At 39.1% G+C, this 14,409-nt stretch overlaps 1 protein-coding gene across 1 annotated transcript in view; it reads left to right on the top strand.

The window, feature by feature from the left end:
• Positions 1–661: 661 nt before the first annotated feature.
• Positions 662–14,409, top strand: part of LOC137291284 (uncharacterized) — a 44,772-nt gene continuing 31,024 nt past the window's right edge. The window contains exons 1-3 of the mRNA XM_067822583.1: positions 662–752; positions 8,328–8,465; positions 10,655–10,858. Coding sequence (XP_067678684.1) covers positions 692–752; positions 8,328–8,465; positions 10,655–10,858 — 403 coding nt within the window. The 5' untranslated portion in view covers positions 662–691. The remainder of the gene's footprint in view (positions 753–8,327; positions 8,466–10,654; positions 10,859–14,409) is intronic.

The raw sequence follows: 14,409 nt of genomic DNA, 5'->3' as shown, positions 1-14,409 counted from the left end.
CTAAACACACAAGACCAGCCATGGGTGGAGCTAACAGGGAAGTTGTGTATGGAAATATAACATTTGGAAAATGGTTGCTGTTAACAAAAGAAATCGCATAGAGATTAGAGCCAACAAAGAGTATCAACTGACTTTTATCAGTGGGCTGAACAAGCAAACCATTCACATGTTTGTATTTCAAGTGCCTATTTCAAGGAGTGGTTCCTAATTTTCAGCGATCCATTTATTAAATTATTCCTGTTTCTTTCAACTTTTTTCGTCCATTATATTGTCATTTATTCGATATTCAAAGCCGGAAATTCTTTGGCTTTGACCTTACGAATATGAATAGCAAATGTCATCTACAACTTGCCCTTAACATTCCAATGGTTTGATTTCATATGACTTTAAGGTTGTGTGGAATACTGTTTCTTACCTGCGTCACTGTGTCAGCTTAAAGCACACATAAAGCCCATTTGATATTATTCATTCATTGTGACGAAAATAACATTGAATCATGTAACTTCCTTGTTCAAACGCTAAACATGTTCTACATCCAGTTTACAATTATACGATTACATTAATACGTCCTTGTCATTCAAAAAGCTGTGCACGTAAGTCATGCATATATAGTTGACTGATAGTTATACAGGTGCACTGGGTAGGAGGTTGTGATTAACATGATTTGTAAACACGATCCTGGCTGTTCAACATGACTGGCTTTGGGATCTTTGGTGTTGCAATTCTCACGGGATTGATACAGCTGTCATCGGGTGAGTGTACTTAGGTTATATCCTTATATTGATTTTATGTTTTCCTGTTGGCCTAGGTCAAGATATCCTTCATCGTCCATGTAAAAGGTGTAGCAGTTGGATTAGAGACGCGCGCCGTACAAGGAAGCAAATAATGTCACTGATCCAACTTGCTATGATGTAATGCAAAACATTTGAGTGTTTGATAAACAATGAAATGGCAAATGAGAATCACATTCGTTGCCTTGTCAGCATGGTTTAGTTCCACCCCTTTTAACAATTTGAAACGTTTTTGAGACTTTATGTTGTATTCTGTAAGAAGAACATGAGTCCCTGTTGTGTCATATCAGTGGAGTGTAGACGATTAACCTGCAGTGACACAAGGCCATAGCTTCTGGGCGAACCAGTAAAGCATGCAATTCCTGGTTCTGGATGTCAATCCAGTGATCAAGACATCCCGGGAGAAATGGGACCGTAACATTACCGACTACTACAGGACGCTATTATTCATGAACCATTGAGTAGCATTTATTGAATAACATGGCAGGCGCATCACATGTTTGCTTCGTGTTTCAATGCTATTACGACCTTTACATTGCTTAATATTTACCTGTGTCCACTGACAGTAAGCATAAAAACTGATACCATTATTTAACCCTGAATGAGCACAAGGACGTCATATCTATAGTGGTAACTTTGAATCAATATTCTATTGAGCTCCATTTGCACGTATCAGGAGGGCTATTCGGGCATATAATTCAGGGCGGAATGTGATTACACAATGAGAAAGTGTTTTCTCCATGTAACACAGAATAGTTGAATCAGGCAGGTGTTTTACAAAGAGAGCCTTGTTGCTTCGACGGCCGTAAGTCTATGGTAACTATAGGACCTTGGGCAGAGAATCCAGTACGGCACCCAGTACGTGCTAAACTGTTAGCCCAACCTCAAGTCAGCTGATCAAAAGTTTGCAACGTATATATTATGATTGTTGAATGATGGCACATTTTCACGTTACCCTATGAGATACGAACTCGTCATGACCATGAAATCGCAAATCCTTCTATTCATTCGGAAGAGTCGTATTAAAAGAATATCAGTTTGGAGACCCTGCATCTGTTTGTATCACTGTAATGTCTTTTGTCTCTTCCCTGGCTGGGGACGGTGGGGTAGCCTAATGGTTAAAGCGTTCGTTCGTCACGCCTAAGTCCCGGGTTCGATTCCCCACATGGGTACAATGTGTGAAGCCTTGATATTGCTGGAATATTTCTAAAAAGCGGCGTAAAACTAAACTCACTCACTCACACTCACTCACTTCCCTGGCTTCTGCTCTCCTGAACAGATACTAGTAACAGATGTATGCAGAAAATCTCTGTCCGTGGCTCTGTCCTAGTTCCTGTCCACCAGCACACTCTGAAGACCTGTAATAGCTGTTTCCATCACTGTTACTTTGTCTTATGCTTCTTGAATCTCATCTCCCTATACTCCTCCTTCGGGCGTCCGTGGCGAGCCACCTCCTCGTGGTGGGTGCTGGGTAACGCGAGAGCTCGCCGACACCCCCGTTGTGGACCCGGGGGGATATTTGGTCCACCAACCCGTCTGACGTGGGCTGCGGCCCTGTGTAGGTGGAGGACGGGAGTCTGGGGGTTGAGGACACTGGGGGCCTGTGACCGCGTTCCCTTTGCTCAACACACCCCTTCGACCCTTACTTCACCTAGACGGGAGGTTGAATAGGCCCGATTCAACCAATCGGCTGGTCACGCCATGCCCTGTCCTTAGAACTATTTTTTGCACAGTTAATCCATTGGGAATTGATGTCTTTGATATCTGTTATACAAAATATTTTCAAATTATTCCTGATCCAGAAACTCTGAATTCTGCATGCCTCCAATTACCTGTTTAGGGCTGAACCAGCCTGACTGTGCTTTTTGGTAGGCAAATATGGCTAATCACGTTGTAGTATACCACTCTTGAAGCCCTGGTGTTGTAGATGGTTGCCTCTGCAACATCGTCCTTGTTGACACTCGATGGCGGGTGGGGGTCAAGGGTGCTGAATATTATTCACACGCCATGTCTCAAAACCCCAATCCTGGTTCATTGAAGGCAAATAAACGTCGCCACGTAGAATCTTTATCCTCTGATGAAGACGTTTCTTCAGATGTGGCTAATTCTTGGCCAAAGTTAATTGTTATCTCTTCTTCTGACGGAAAACCACTAAAACTTAATCCTTTCGCTGTGTCCAAAGGCATTCAAAGTGTATGTGGAGAGGTGAAAAATGTCACTGTTCTCCGAAGTGGTTCACTGCTTGTTGAATGTGCACGGAGGCAACAATCTGTCAATTTGCTGAACCGTCAGCAATTTGTTAACACCAAAGTTGTTGTCACGGTGCACACGTCACTCAATTCATGTAGACGAATAGTGCGGGATTATCCAAAGTGTCTGTCTGACATGACAGAAGATGAAATATCAGCTGCTTTAAAAAGTCAAGGTGTTACATCTGTAAAACGGTTCACTAGGAAACAGGATGACACTATTGTCAAAACACACACATACCTCCTTACATTTGCCTTGTCTTCTTTGCCCAAATCTATAAAGGCCGGGTATTATAACATTGCCGTGGAAGTGTATATAGCAACACCACTGAGATATTTTAAATGCCAAAGATTTGGTCATGGTACCAAGACTTGCAATCACAAGGTTTTCTGTGTCCGTTGCAGCGGGGCGCATGACAGCTCTGACTGCAATAATGAAATCAAGTGTGCTAAATGTCACGGACCGCACTTAGCATCATCCAAATCATGTCCCAGTTTTGAAACCCAAACAATATCTCTTTCAATGAAGCAAGAAAATTAGTTTCCTACTGCTTCTACTTACTCTGCTGCAGTTTCTTTAACTCAGCAAACTCAAGTTTCACCTGTTGTCACAAGACAATCAGTCTCATGTCAAACAGATTTGTCATGGGTGACAGATAAGCAGATAAGCCTTGATAACTTTATCTCTTCTCCAACCTTGCAGAAATGTTCATCAGTCTCTCAGACGGACGATCTCCCTGAACCGCTATCTGTCCATACGCTTCATTCTACAAGTGACCAAGAAAATGAGAAAAGTCAACTATCAAGAAATAAAAAGAAACATTCAAAGAAAAAGGGTAAAACGCTTATGCATTTGGAGGTGCCTTCCACTTTGGAAGCCCCTGTGACGGTTCATAATTCATTTGAACCGCTTGAGATGGATATCACTTCCTCACACTGTATCGTGCATGGGAGTGGTCCTTCTATATGTCCTAGATCCCCAGTTCAGCCCCCACGAGTGGCTCAAATCTCATTCAATGGAATTGCAGAGGACTCAGGAAAAATTTCAATGAGATACAATTATTAGTCCAAGATATTCAGCCCATAGCAGTTTGTCTCCAATCGACGTATCTTAAATCTACTGACGACTTTGCTTTAAGAAGATACAACTGTTACCATTCCTTCTCTCCACCAGGAGATAAGGCTTCAGGAGGATCTTCTATTTTGATTCGTCAGGATGCCATAAGCAGCTCCATTCCTCTTAAGACAAATCTCCAAACTGTTGCTGTACGGTTGACTATGCACATTGTATTTCCTCTGTGTTCATTGTATATCCCTCCATCTACTACACTGCAACAATCTGATCTTCAACAGCTATACGATCAGCTTCCTAGGCCCTATGTTATCAAGGGGAACCTGAATGGACACAACCCTCTTTGGGGAAGCATAAATGCAAACACCAAAGGGAGAATACTCGAGGAATTCATAAATGACAATAATCTGTGCATATTTAATGACGATTCAAACACGTACTTACATCCTGCCACTGGAACGTATTCAGCACTGGACCTTTCTCTTACAGATGCGAACTTATTAACTGATTTTGAATGGTCAGTTTATGACGACCTTTCTGGCTGCGATCATTTTCCCACTGTTCTGACAGCGACCAGCCCACATGCTGATTCATCGTCATCTAGGTGGAATTTTCAAAAAAGCTAACTGGCACCTGTATGAGGTATTGTGTTCTTCAAATCTAACTCCTGACCATTTTAATAATACCGAAGATCCAATTCAGTTATTTTCAGATAAGCTCAATGCCATAGCTGATCACGCAATAACTAAGTCCTCTTCAAATCCTCTGCAAATCCTCACATTCGTAAACCATGGTTTACCAATGAATGTAAACAAGCCAGAAAGTGTAGGAAGAAAGCTGAAAAATACTTTTGTGGACATGCTACAGTCCACAATTTAGACAAAGTAAAACTTTCAAATGCCAAGGCTCGACGTGCATTCAAACAAAATAAACGTCAGTCTTGGCGCAACTATGTTTCCAAAATCAGTTCTCGTACACCGATTTCAAAAGTGTGGAATATGATTCAACGTATCAAGGGTAAAGGTTCGAAATCTTCCGTTCATCATCTCAAGGATGGTGACTCTTTATTGACAGGAAAGGCTGACATTGCCAACAAACTTGGTGAAACACTAGCTAAGCATTCCTCTTCAACCAACTATGTCCCTGAGTTTCAGACATACCAGAAACAACAAGAAAAAAAAGAATTAATTTTAACTCGGACGATGGTGAGGATTACAACGAACTACTTTCACTACATGAGCTACATATAGCCCTTGAGCAAGCTCATGATACAGCAACAGGAGATGATAATATTCACTATCAGCTCTTGAAGCATTTATCGGAATCATGTTTGGAAACACTTCTACACATTTTTGATACTATAGCGGACTTTGGGGGATTTCCCATTTTCGTGGCGTAATGCCATTGTCATCCCTATACCAAAACCTGGCCGGGTTCACTCTGATCCGTCTAGTTACGGACCAATTTCTTTAACGAGCTGTGTCTGCAAAACCATGGAACGAATGGTAAACAATCGTTTAATTTGGTATCTTGAAACCAACAATCTTATTACAAATATTCAATGTGGTTTCAGCAAAAATCGAAGTACCATTGATCATTTGGTACGTTTAGAATCCTTTGTCAAAAATGCTATCGTCAATAAACAACATGCTGTATCAATTTTCTTTGATCTCGAGAAAGCTTATGCTACGACCTGGAAGCATGTATTTTAAAGGATTTACAGGATATGGGTTTGAGAGGCCGTTTGCCTCTTTCTTTATCACAGTTTTTAAAAGACCGGCAATTTCAAGTCCGAGTGGGTTCAACCCTGTCTGATCATTACAATCAGGATCAGGGTGTCCCTGAAGGTAGTATTTTGTCTGTCACTTTATTTAGTATTAAGATCAACAGTTTATCTAAAGTTTTAAATGATTCAATTGGTGGATCATTATTTGTGGATGATTTTAATATTTCTTGTCGTGGTAAAAATATGCACACTATTGAAAGACAACTGCAGTTATGTCTCAACAGAATAAATAAATGGTGTCTTGAAAACGGCTTTAAATTTTCTAAATCCAAAACTAATTGCATACACTTTTGTAGAAAATATAAGCCCCATAAGGACCCTGAACTATTTTTAAATGGCACTCCCATCAAAGTTGTAAAGGAGGCCAAGTTTTGGGGTTTAATTTTCGATTCTCATTTAACGTTCTTACCACACATTAAATCCCTTAAAGCTAAATGCCTGAGGGCACTAGACTTGTTAAAGGTTGTTTCAAATTCAAAGTGGGGAGGGGATCAAGCTACCCTCCTTCAACTATACAGATCATTAGTACGATCTAAACTTGATTATGGTTCCATCGTATATGGTGGAGCCTGTAAAAGCAACCTTAAACTTTTAGATTCCGTCCACCACCAAGGTCTAGGACTTTGTCTTGGATCTTTCAGAACTTCGCCTGTTGACAGCCTTTATGTCGAGGCTGATGACCAACGCCGTATAAAATTATCTTTGCAGTATATCACACAACTATGTTCCAATGAGTCAAATCCTGCATATGACTGTGTCTTCAATCCTCTCTATGAGGATTTGTAGGATAAGAAGTCTTCTCTTGTTCCGCCTCTTGGAGTAAAACCTTTTCTTTCTGCTGCTGGCATTGAGCTAGATAATATAGCTCCTTCTCGCTTGTTTTCGTCTCCTCCTTGGCAACTGGTTAGGCCACAAGTTGACCTTACATTAAGTAAATATAAAAAATGAGAAACTAATGACTTACAATACAAACAGGAATATAATCAATTAAAAAGTAAGTATAGTACATATAAATCCTTGTTTACAGATGGGTCCAAGGATGGCTTGTGCCACTGTCATTGGATCCAGAACAATATCTTCTAGATTACCAAATAGCAGTTCTATTTTTACAGCAGAAGCACATGCCACAATAACAGCCCTAAACTATATTAAAAAACACTCTAAATATAAACATTATATAATTTATTCAGACTCTCTTTCATGCCTCCAGGCTATTAAAAATGTATCTTCTCAACATCCACTTTTAGTTGACATTGTTGAATTGTATAATGATCTTGCTACTGGCCAATGTGACATTGTCTTTTGTTGGTTACCCAGCCATGTAGGAATCTCTGGTAACACAATGGTAGATCGTGCTGCCAAGGTAGCACTCAACAAATCTGTTACACCTCTTCTCATCCCCTATTCTGATTATAAGGCCGTTATAAGATCATATATCCGAGATCTAATGCAAAAGAAGTGGAACACCCAAGTGGGTATCAATAAATTACATGGAATAAAGCCCTCTATCGGTTATACCCACTTGGGTTGTCAGTACAGATTTGAAGAGGCTGTTATGCGACGATGTCGCATTGGCCACACGCGATATACTCACAAACACTTGTTAAAAGGTGAGGATCCTCCGTTTTGTATCCCTTGTGATGAGAGAATCACTGTTATGCATGTCCTGCTTGATTGTGTTGATTTTGCCATCACAAGGGATAAATATTTCATTGTGAAAACTGTAAAGGATCTTTTTTATAACGTTAATCATCATTTAATAATTGAATTTGTAAAGGAAATAGAATTGCTACATAAATTCTGAATATGTTTTGTACATAGATAATATATCTTTTAAGAATGGTATTGTAAATTAGCAATTGCGATCGTTAGTGGCAGTGCCCTCGAGGGGGGTTGAAGTAGCGTAAAATTATTGTCCTCCCTAGAGGGTACGTAAGTCCTAAAAACTTTCAAAGTCAATTTTGCTGAACCATACTTTTTAGTCGTAATGTGTTTGTTGTCTTAAATTCTGGCTAAATATTCCTATCACTGCCAGTGTCTGAAGCGATGGTGTAAATCCAGCCAGGGTCCATGCAGGTAGCAAAGGTACTGTAAGTCCCCATGGACCCTGGCATGGTGATTTACCTTCAGCTGCTGGTGATGTATATAGCCCGTGTTTTATCTTGTCTTGTCCAAATAGTTCTATCAGTTTTACCGTTCTACACTAGTTTTATCCGTAACTGTGATATTCTAGTTGTTTTACTGTCCTTTGACGACAGGTTTTTTATAGTATGCACATTTCCCATTTCAATTTCTAATCTGTTCTCGTGACGATATGGCTGAAATATTGCCGATGTGACGTTAAATATTAACTCACTCACTCACTCACCCTTCGGGTTCCGCTCACCAGAGCAGGTTGTAGTGCTAAATATCACTTTATCTAATCCTAGGTTCCTGTACAGAAGGAATGTTTGGAGACTCCTGTAGATACTTCTGTCACTGTAGGACATCTTGTAACGTGACAACAGGTGCATGTTCAGGTCCCTGCAACTCTGGTTGGATTAAAGGAGGAAGCATGTGCCAGAAACGTAAGTATCACACACGTGTTATCGCTTTCATTTTTCGTATGCAATATCTTACATTCTCGTCTTTTTAAAGATCACGACAATGGTCATGCTTCTGGGTGACTTAGCGATCAAATATCGTTTAATGCCGCACTAGCAATGTAGCAGCATTTCTGACCATACCTCAGAAGTGCTGCCATGGACATAGTCACGCAGTGTCAAGATGTTAAATTAAGTCCTAAACATTAAGCATTTCCGCAAGTATTCCAGTTAATATTTTGTATAACATATTTCATAAAGAAACGAATAAAACCAGTATATAAACTATAAGTAACAGAGCCAATGTCTGTAATATTCATGTATGTGGATATGTATAGTAAGAAATGTAAAGTCACAGAAACATGATACTGTGTGTTCTGATCTGTTACAACTCTCATCCACAGGTTGTCATTGTTTACACATTCCACATACATGGAAAGTTATCAAGAAGTGCTGTAATAGGTAAAAGAGACGTTACACAATATTACACATCCATTACCAAGGACATAGGGTATTATAGACATGACACGGTATTTGTATGTTCAGAAACTGTTTGAGATAATGTTCATGTTACACAATCATTATGCATTAGGCAGGTTATCAGCAAATTTACAACCCAAGGTTAGAAGCTCCAAGAAAAGATAATTAATTTAGAAACATATACGACTTGATAACTTAAGACGATGCGTCATAATGATATTGCAAATCAAAAACACATAAAAACGGTTAAACAAAGCCGGACTACTGTATACATGTACATGAATAAATCCCCACTGATCACATAACTAAGAGTTTGGTGAGAGATGGACACTGTTCTTTACGTGCGTATTGCTGGAACAGGTGAAGGGATCCCGATGGCAGTGTAGCATCGAAGTAAACACTCGTACATAAAAACTCGATAAAACGGAACAAGTGCATATGTGATAATGACTGTCAATATAGATACATATACTTCCGCACAGTATCTGTTTTCAAGTATTTGGAAACACAATGTTGTCACAGATAACGCTGCATTTTCCCTGCACTTTATTTATGTGTTTTGCTCAGCATTGATCATGGTTGAGGTAATGCAGATAAGCTTTCAATCAACAATCTGATGCGAGAAGGTTAATGTCAAGCGATCGAATAATTGACGCGAGCAATGAAAATTCTATCATATCACTGAGCCGGGGTACATGATACAAGTCATAATAAACTCACTCACTCACTCACAAGTCATAATGACCACGATTAAGATTTTAAAACTCGTAAAACGTGACATCCTAACAATCAAGTGTGGTGAATCGAGGGATCACCTCAGCGGACAGTACATTTTGCTGCAATCACAGAAGTGAAGGAGGCATAGAAATGCAAGAAAGCTTTATTCAAAATATTAGTAATGGTCTGGTCTTGCAGTGACATGCACAGGGAGAGCCGTTCCAGGCATTGACTTAAATAAGCCTCTTTGTATTTAGAGAACATACTACTTAATAACAACATCTGGAGTTTACGGAGTAGGTACCCGTCAGAGGCTGTGGACGGAGACTGTACCATAAATAGTTTAGAAAAAACTTTTTCCAACTTTTTCGTACAAACCATTATGCAGTGCATGGTAATCCAAGTATTCACACTGTATAAAATATTTTAATAAGGCAGAGGGTTTGTATGGTTGTAGTTATCATTACATCATGAACTAGAATATTACTGTCAACCTGTATATTAACCGGATATGTTGCAGACTTGTTTTCACATAACATCCGAATGTCACTTTTAGCTTGACACCAGAAACTCTACACCAAAACGTCGCTTTATGCAATAAACACAAAGTGGTTGTCTATAAAGTGGCATGCATCATGTTCTGCGAACCAAATTAGAATACCAATGATACAACTGCTTTTGTTTTCACGTAACAATGTCACCCGCCCAGTACAGGATCATTTTCAGTTTTAGATAATACATGGCATTGTATGGACGGTTAACGTTGTGATTGACATAGGTATTGTACTACACAGAAACATTGCACTGAACATGACAGCATCAACATCTAGACGTTTGTCTAACCGGCTGCATCCAGTGACGTGGATAGTGGATTATTGTCCTACATTGCACAGAAAAAACATGTTGAGTGCACGGAGACTTTACCCGTCAGGCGATAGATGGGGTTAGTAACGTAACATTGTTATTGTAATTCGCAGAAAATATTGCACTGAACAAGTCAGCATCGATAACATCTGGTTCTGCTACTACCTGGAGCCCACAAAAGGCAGTGGATGGAAATAGTGACATTGATGGCGAGAATACAACCTGTTTCGTCGCTGGTGGATCTCCGTCAGACTGGACAGTGGATCTGGGCCGGGACTTCCAGCTCTATGACATCAGGATCTACAGTAGGCGTAATTGTAGGTATCCTGGCTTCACTATATCGTTTTATTCTTGCATTATGTTTGTTTCCATATTTCATTGCAAAACGGCAATACACTCAACAGTTGAATCAAACCTGCTTAAAAATATATCAATATGACAACCACACGCTTATGATATCGTCATACATATGTATTCGAAGACAATGTTATAAAGTCTCTTGCGTTGGTACATACTTCGCTCTCTTTATATGAGCATGTACGAAGATCATACATCATGCCGCCCTCATCTGTATCTGTTTTATGTCATCTATACTAATATTCAGTTCACAAAATGTCTGTGTTACCCAAAAATACTAATGTTAGGAAATACTCAGATCATCCGGCGGCCCTATGAACTACATTTGAATTCTACTCATCATCTGACACTCAGATGTACGTCGTTTAAAGGAGTGTTAAAGTAAACGAATATTGAGCTGTCCACTTACATGTATTTCACAAGTAAGTAAATTTGGCTATTGTTTTCACGTGTTACTTAACATGTGTAACATAATGTTATGACACGCATTTAAGTACCCTTGAAATCTCGTATGACCAGGTTTAGGTTTCTCATATATATTTAGTACACGCGTAGATAGTTGGTAATGACTAGATATAGTTTTACAAGACTGACACTACTTTAACATGTTTTTCAAGGGTTCTGTAATGTAACTGTCACTCGGGGTTCATTAGCGCGTCCGACCACGCCATTGTGCATTGAGATTATTAGAAACACTTGGTGAAGTGAAACCCATGACCGAGCACCACTATTAACGTGCGTGTGTTTCTTGACACATGATGTCTGTTTAAAAGGTTCAAATGTCGGGTCTATGGGCCAGAGCGATTTGTACGATGGGGAGTGTGTGCAGGTGTGTGAAAAGGAGCGGGTATGCGGTGGGATAGACATAGGGTGGGGTGGGGTGGGGTGGGTTGGTGTCGGTGGGTCTGTGATATTGTTAGGATACTGATAAGTCCTTCTGACCAGTACATGCAGTAGCAAAATCGTTTATACTTTTTGTAACGGAAATTACATGACAGTTTAGATAACTGACCTTAGGCACCCAAGCGGATGTGCTCACACGGACATGAACTGGCAGGTCCCTAATTTTAGAGCTCCCCTGTATAAGTTATCCGACTGGTCATAACTGAAGAAATTTCATTATCTATACTTTCACAGACTGTGATGTATTAATGATTTTCGGAGTAAATTACCGTTGTAAATATGTAAACATGAACGTACCTGGTATGACCTTTTTTTATTCGGAATTCGGTATTATCCCATACGGACGTTTTCTCAAATTTCGGAATATACTGTAGACCTATCTTGTTTCCACCTCAATAGAAAATTCTGGTGATTGGATTAGCTCATAAATAGGCAGTTTGGATAATTATTGAAAGCTTACTGCCTGACAGAATTTACGTTGCTCATGCGTTTTCATTTTCGCTTTTGCTTTTTGCTGTCTGATTTGATATGCTTTGTATAATTATGTTAATCATTTTTGTATCTCAATATCATGGAATATAATGTGTACGTATTAATGTGTACGTATTACCAAAGCACCGAAACATATTATCTGTATGTATTGCTTGTAGTGGGTGAAACTGTACACTCAACGCCAAATGAAAGAGACCCGTTTTATTTTTGATGTGTAAAATTTATTCAAAATTGTTTAAAGTTATTCAAGATTGTTTAACAACACCCAAAACACACCAGTAATGTCATTAGGAAAAAAATAACCTCGAGTTAAAAAATCTTGAAGGTTGTGCAAATGGTGACGTCGAAAGAATGTTTGCTTGTCACAGAGATACCATCAATAGTCTTATTAAACGTTTCAATGAGATTGACAGGACAGATTACCAACTAAGCAATGTATCCCTAAACGTTGACAAATGTGTTTTATCACTGGTATTGTTCAACACAAATGAAAACATATAACTTATAACCTGCAAGTGTTTACCAAGTGGCCTTACCATCAACATAAGCATATATGCAATTACTTTTATTTATTTTCATTGGGATTATTCGCAAAGGCTACTTTCTTGAGGCCTTGAGTGTACCTTCGTACAGAATTTTCAGGTTATAGAAACTGAAAATTACAAGATAAATGAAAAACTAAATTGGATAAAGACTGCAAACAATCTTTATTTATATTCCTGTTTTAAACTATCAGTGTGCAGATCATGTTACTAACATAAAATCTGAAGGGTGTATGGTGATAAAACTGGCTTCACTCTTGACTGTGCAATAAATGTGTCTTTGTATATCTTTTAACAGTATCAAAGAATGATGGGCTACGCTCGTGGTTAAAGTGTTCGCCTGTCAGGTCAAATTCACGACATAGTCACATTGGGACTGACGCTTTGTGTCTTGAAAATCTTGTTGTTATTTTGATAAACGGCAAAGATATCAATTTCAATAAAAAAGAGACGAAGTAGTCTGGAAGATTCACAGACCATCTATATCGGGGTGATACAGATGCAGGAAGCATCATCAATTATAAAATCACATTTCACAAATATCCGATGAAGGTTTAAATGACAAGCATATTTGTTGGTATCTTGCCAAGATCTGTCTCAACGCAATGTAACCAGAGTGCGGTGGTCACTGCCACAAGTAGCGAAATTCAGCCATTCCTGTACGTTACAGTAGTTGCTTATAGACTGACCGGTATGGAAAGAGTGGTGGGAAACACGTGCAAAGTATTTGTCACTTGAGATTATCTTTCATAAACACGTGTACATTTAACAAACACTTATCATTAGGTGCTACCAAAGCATTACAAAAAGGCCACATTTTCAGACAGCATAACATCACCTTTGGCCGTATTCCCAAATAATTTAACACAGAAAGTCTGTCAGGTAACGCAAAAGAAATAACCCCTGTGTTTTCACATATAATCATGACTGTAACAAAGCATCCACATGGAAAAACAATAACAATCGTCGCGGAAAGTCATGATATGGAGAATAACCTGTTTACTGTACATGGTAATGATTAGCTGTCAAAGATAAAGAATTTCAAGTGTTGTTTACGCCACATGGACGCCTTGTGCCATTTGATCATGATTCACAAACACATGCCCATGATGTGGCCGGAATCATGCCAGGAATGAACAGATATTTATTCAAACAGTTTTTTATTTAGGTGGCTTGAAACTCGCTTGCACAAAGCCTGTAGGGTTTGATCACAATACTTTTTATTTTGCAACTTTCCTCTTAACATGCTCACGTCAAAACTCATTTAAATTGTAACCCCAGATAAAAGAATAACACAATAAATAATATGCCAAATTATCGTTACCATGACATCCCTGTGATATTTCACCTTATGTAAGCGAGTAATAAATACGATGCTATGTATGGCAGGGCTACTGCAGATGATAGTCGGTCGTAAATTTCGATAAGTTGCTTCATTGCTATCAGTACTAGTAACCACTGGATATCTATACAGTTATATGTATTATCAAAGACCATAGGATAGATTATATGGTCTCTGATGGGATGGAGGAGAACTTGTGTCGTTAATAACCTGAATGTATGGCGCCTGAAAC

The sequence above is a fragment of the Haliotis asinina genome, chromosome 7, assembly GCF_037392515.1.
Source record: "Haliotis asinina isolate JCU_RB_2024 chromosome 7, JCU_Hal_asi_v2, whole genome shotgun sequence".
In the NCBI taxonomy this organism is placed as follows: domain Eukaryota; kingdom Metazoa; phylum Mollusca; class Gastropoda; order Lepetellida; family Haliotidae; genus Haliotis; species Haliotis asinina.
Note: the sequence above shows the minus strand (reverse complement) of the source record. Positions and strands in the feature narration are given on the sequence as shown.